The sequence below is a fragment of the Oncorhynchus masou genome, chromosome 27 (genome assembly GCF_036934945.1).
Source record: "Oncorhynchus masou masou isolate Uvic2021 chromosome 27, UVic_Omas_1.1, whole genome shotgun sequence".
Taxonomy (NCBI): Eukaryota; Metazoa; Chordata; class Actinopteri; order Salmoniformes; family Salmonidae; genus Oncorhynchus; species Oncorhynchus masou.
Genome location: NC_088238.1, coordinates 34,292,127 through 34,298,126, shown reverse-complemented (window position 1 = coordinate 34,298,126; position 6,000 = coordinate 34,292,127). Strand labels below are relative to the sequence as shown.

The following is a 6,000-nucleotide window of genomic DNA, read 5'->3' as shown; positions in this document are numbered from 1 at the left end:
CCAGTCAGGGACAAACAGTACATTACAGGACAGTCTAGAACAGTCATCCATGGATCTGCAGCAAGATCTCCATTATCATACTGACTGGAGGTCTTTCTTTTTTGGTTGGGGTCTACTTCGATGGGACAGACATTGATGTTGTTGCAGTGTTGCACAAATATAATTTCATTGTTAAGAACAAAGAGAAGAGGAGTTAAGAAGAACAGTCGGTTGGAAAGGTACACACATACCAAGAAGCACTGGTTGGATGCTTCCCAAATGGCACCCTATTCCCTACATAATGCACTACTTGGGGCTCTGGTCAAAAGTAATGCACTTTGTAGAGAATAGGGTGCCATTTGGGACCTAAATGTGGTTTTTGTTTTAATCTACTATTAGCAATGGTCGTGGACTGCCGAGGGACAAGAAAGTCGAGGAGGGGGTCCATCCGTCCTCCAGGGGGCCTCTGTCAGGGGTTCAGTAGCTAACTGTCAGGGGCCACATGGGCCAGACTCATCTCTTGTAGTGATTGGGGGCGTCAGCGAAGGCAAACTTCAGCCTGTAGGCCTCGGCCAGGAGCACGCTGACCTCCTCGTTGCCCCAGTGCATGGTGGGTAGGTTCTGCAGCAGGATCATCAGACCCTGTGGGGCAGAGAGAGAAAGAGAGAGGGGAACAGAGAGAGAGAGGGGAGTGCAGTGAGACAGAGAATAAGTGATATGGCCACAGAGAGAGAGAGCGAGACAGAAAGACAGCGAGGACCAAGTGAGAGAGAAGGGCACACCACTCTGTGAACATTACAGTGTGTGAATGTGAAGGTGTCGCCAGGGGCAACAGTAGTGAAACCATCAGCTCAGAGGAGCAAGAGGAACACACTTACACTTTTAATCAGCGAGTAATTCTATTTAACAATCTGCTGTGTGTCATTTCATTCTGAACAGAACCAATATATTTTTCATTCAGTTCCACTGTTCTGACCAGCATAATAAAATTCTGAACCGGTTTGAACCAGAATAAAAAAGTACTGGTTCATATAGTTCCTTTCTTAACTTGTGAAATCAACAGTTTTTACATTTAGCTCATTAAATTACTCAAAAATGTGTGCAGATAGAGCAGGTTTCTATGAACCAGGCAAGCTAGCTGTTTGCATGCTCGAAAGACAAGTGTAGGGAGTGAGATGTGACTGAAATGCAGCGGGGTTGGGGGAGCGCAAGAGATAGGGCTGGACATGGAGGCTTGGCTTAAAGCGCTGGACATCATGATAAGAAATGCATTACAATGTGTTTAGTATTTTAGTAGGCCTATCATTACTTCACTGAATCAAATAAGTATATCCTAACAAGGACGAACGTCGGAAAGTTGGCTCAACGCTGAGGCTAGCTCAACTCCTTGGACCAGAGCTAGCTAACAACCTTGTGTGCGCAGCGGCACCAGAATTAAAATCACATCTTACCTTATTGTTGTAAATAATTACAATGTGAAACGAGATAATTATAGTATCTTTAAATAGCCTAGAAAACTAGATGGCAGGCAGACATAGGAAAGAGAAGCTTCTGAGTGACAGAGTGAGTTTTTTTGCATAGGTGCCTTGATGGCGTTTTTTTGTGGGACTGAAAAAAAAATGCTTGAAATTTAAAATAATGTTATTAACCGGTTCCCATGATTTGGATATGAAGCGCAAAAATGCTAATATAAGTACCACCGACTTGCATTGGATTTGTGCCATTAACGCTAAAAAGTTAGCATTTGAAACAATGGCCAGGTAAACTAAACCAAAGCATGGGTTGCTGTCATACCTGCTCCATAGACTGATTACAGTTAGAAAACAACATGTATTTGTAATTTAGGTGAACAACAATGAAGGGGTATTCTTAAAAAAATGATCACCCAATAGCAGAACAGTGTCATCTATTGGTCAGAACCTGGTATTATCAGGATATTTTCCTTGCCCAACAAAACGATACCAATAACCGATATTACATTTTTTTGCGGCCTTTTAAGAAATTCTAGTACAGTTAAATAGTTAACACACAAACATGGACGCAGCGGGCTAAGGCACTGCATCTCAGTGCAAGATGCGTCACTACAGTCCCTGGTAGGAAATTATTTTATTTAATGCAATTAATGCATTAAAATGTGTTTAGGATTTTAGTAGGCCTATCAGGGCCCTTCTGCAAATAACAAATGTGTTTCTGTAACAGGGTTTTATTTCTGTATCAGAAAGGGGTCAGATGGTAGGCGTGGTAGGGGCGATCCCGCAGGTGAAGAAGCTGGGCTGGCGTGATTACACGTGGTCTGCGATTGTGAGGCAGGTTGAACGTACTGCCAAATTCTCTAAAACAACATTGGAGGCAGCTTAGGGTAAAGAAATGAACATTTAACTATCTGGCAACAGCTCTGGTGGACATTTCTGCAGTCAGCATGCCAATTGCACGTTCCCTCAAAACTTGAGACATCTGTGGCTTTGTGTTGTGTGACTAAACCGCACATTTTAGAGTGGCATTTTATTGTCTCCAGCGCAAGGTGCACCAGTGTAATGATCATGCTGTTTAATCAGCTTCTTGGTATGCCACACCTGTCAGGTAGATGGATTATCTTGGAGAAATGCGCACTAACACGGATGTAAACAAATTTATGCACAGAATTTGAGAGAAATAAGCTTTTTGTCCATATGGGACATTTCAGGGATCTTTTATTTCAGCTCATGAAACATGGGACCAACACTTAAAACCTGTTTGGGATAGGAGGCAGCATTTTCACATTTGGATGAAAAGCATGCCCAGAGTAATCTGCCTGCTACTCAGTCCCAGTTGCTAATATATGCATATTATTAGTAGATTTGGATAGAAAACATTCTGAAGTTTCTAAAACTGTTTTAATGATGTCTGGGAGTATAACATAACTCATATGGCAGGCAAAAAAGGAAGAAAAATCCAACCCGGAAGTGGGAAATCTGAGGTTTGTAGTTTTTCAAAGCTTGGCCTATCGAAAACACAGTGTCTATGGGGTCAAATTGCACTTCCTAAGGCTTCCAATAGATGTCAACCGTCTTTAGAAACTTGTTTGAGGCTTCTACTGTAAAGGAGGGGTTCATAAGGGCTCTTTGAGTCAGTGGTCTGGCAGGGTGCCACAAACTCGTGACACTCGTTCACGTGAGAGGTAGCTCTTGTTCCATTGCTTTTCTACAGACAAAGGAATTCTCCGGTTGGAATGTTATTGAAGATTTATGTTAAAAACATCATAAAGATTGATTCTATACATCGTTTGACATGTTTCTACGGATTGTAACGGAACTTTTGGACTTTTTCTGGACCTAGTGCTCACGCCTCATGAAGGTGGATTACTGGGCTGAACGCGCTAACAACAAGGAGGAATTTGGACATAAATGATGAACTTTATTGAACAAATCAAACATTTATTGTGGAACTCGGATTCCTGGGAGTGCATTCTGATGAAGATCATCAAAGGTAAGTTAATATTTATAATGCTATTTCTGACTAATGTTGCCTCCAACATGGCGGATATTTCTTTGGCTGATTTGGTCTCTGAGTGCCGTACTCTGATTATTGCATGGTGAAAAGTTTTTTTTTAATCTGACACAGTGGGTGCATTAAGGAGAAGTCTATCTTTAATTCTGTGATTAACACTTGTATCTTTTATCAATGTTTATTATGAGTATTTCTGGAAATTGATGTGGCTCTCTGCAAAATCACCGGATGTTTTGGAAGCAAAACATTACTGAGCGTAACGCGCCAATGTAAACTCACATTTTTGGAAATAAATCTTTTTATTTTGTATTTATTTTTAATTCACCTTTATTTAACCAGGTAGGCTACAAGTTCTCATTTGCAACTGCGACCTGGCCAAGATAAAGAATATGTAACAGTATAACTTTAAACCGTCCCTCACCCATACCCGGGCGCGAACCAGGGACCCTCTGCACACATCAACAACAGTCACCCACGAAGCATCGTTACCCATCGCTCCACAAAAGCCGCGGCCCTTGCAGAACAAGGGGAACCACTCCCTCAAGGTCTCAGAGCAAGTGACGTCACCGATTGAAATGCTATTTAGCGCGCACCACCGCTAACTAGCTAGCCGTTTCACATCCGTTACACTCACCCCCCTTTTGACCTCCTCATTTTCCGCAGCAACCTGTGATCCGGATCAACAGCATCAATGTAACAGTATAAATTTAGACCGTCCCCTCGCCCATACCCGGGCGCAAACCAGGGACCCTCTGCACACATCCACAACAGTCACCCACGAAGCATCGTTACCCATCGCTACACAAAAGCCGCGGCCCTTGCAGAGCAAGGGGAACCACTACTACAAGGTCTCACAGCAAGTGACGTCACAGATTGAAATGCTATTTAGCTTGCACCACCGCTAACTAGCTAGGCGTTTCACATCCGTTACACATAGCAGTGTGAACAGACAACAACACAGAGTTACACATGGAGTAAACAATAAACAAGTTAATAACAAAGTAGGAAAAAAATAATCTATATACATTGTGTGCAAAAGGCATGAGGAGGTAGGCAATAAATAGGCCATAGGAGTGAATAATTACAATTTAGCAGATTCTAAATTCTAAAGCAGACTCTAAATTTGATTTTGGATTGGAGATGTTTGATATGAGTCTAGAAGGAGAGTTTGCAGTCTAGCCAGACACCTAGGTACTTATAGATGTCCACATATTCTAGGTCGGAATCATCCAGGGTGGTGATGCTGGGCGTGCGGGTGCAGGCAGTGAACGGTTGAAAAGCATGCATTTGGTTATACTAGCATTTAAGAGCAGTTGGAGGCCACGGAAGGAGTGTTGTATGGCATTGAAGCTCGTTTGGAGGTTAGATAGCACAGTGTCCAAGGAAGGGCCAGAAGTATACAGAATGGTGTCGTCTGCGTAGAGGTGGATCAGGGAATCGCCCGCAGCAAGAGCAACATCATTGATATATACAGAGAAAAGAGTCGGCCCGAGAATTGAACCCTGTGGTACCCCCATAGAGACTGCCAGAGGACCGGACATCATGCCCTCCGATTTGACACACTGAACTATGTCTGCAAAGTAGTTGGTGAACCAGACAAGGCAGTCATTAGAAAAACCGAGGCTACTGAGTCTGCTGATAAGAATATAGGCACTTTATCGAACAAAACATACATGTATTGTGTAACATGTAGTCCTATGAGTGTCATCTGATGAAGATCATCGAAGGTTAGTGATTAATTTTATCTATATTTCTGCTTTTTGTGACTCCTATCTTTGGCGGAAAATGGCTGTGTGTGTTTTTGTGACTTGGCTATGACCTAACATAATCATATGTTGTGCTTTTGCTGTAAAGCCTTTTAGAAATAAGACACGATGGGTAGATTAACAAGAAGTTTATCTTTCATTTGGTGTATTGCACTTGTTAATGTGTGAAAGTTACATGTTTCAAAAAAATATATTTGAATTTCGCATGCTGCCTTTTCAGTGGAATGCTAGTGGAGCCCCTAGCCATAAGAAGTTTTTAACATGTTGCGTTCATACTTTTGTTCAGTGGGGCAAAAAAGTATTTAGTCAGCCACCAATTGTGTAAGTTCTCCCACTTAAAAAGATGAGAGAGGCCTGTAATTTTCATCATAGGTACACTTCAACGATGACAGACAAAATGAGAAAAAAAATCCAGAAAATCACATTGTAGGATTTTTTATTAATTTATTTGCAAATTATGGTGGAAAATAAGTATTTGGTCAATAACAAAAGTTTCTCAATACTTTGTTATATACCCTTTGTTGGCAATGACAGAGGTCAAACGTTTTCTGTAAGTCTTCACAAGGTTTTCACACACTGTTGCTGGTATTTTGGCCCATTCCTCCATGCAGATCTCCTCTAGAGCAGTGATGTTTTGGGGCTGTTGCTGGGCAACACGGACTTTCAACTCCCTCCAAATATTTTCTATGGGGTTGAGATCTGGAGACTGGCTAGGCCACTCCAGGACCTTGAAATGCTTCTTACGAAGCCACTCCTTTGTTGCCCGGGG

At 42.1% G+C, this 6,000-nt stretch overlaps 1 protein-coding gene across 1 annotated transcript in view; it reads right to left on the bottom strand.

The window, feature by feature from the left end:
• Positions 1-210: 210 nt before the first annotated feature.
• LOC135516059 (TBC1 domain family member 22B-like) overlaps positions 211-6,000 on the bottom strand; it is a 186,590-nt gene continuing 180,800 nt past the window's right edge. Inside the window, exon 14 of the mRNA XM_064940060.1 lies at positions 211-621. Within this exon, the coding sequence (XP_064796132.1) occupies positions 493-621 (129 nt within the window). The 3' untranslated portion in view covers positions 211-492. The remainder of the gene's footprint in view (positions 622-6,000) is intronic.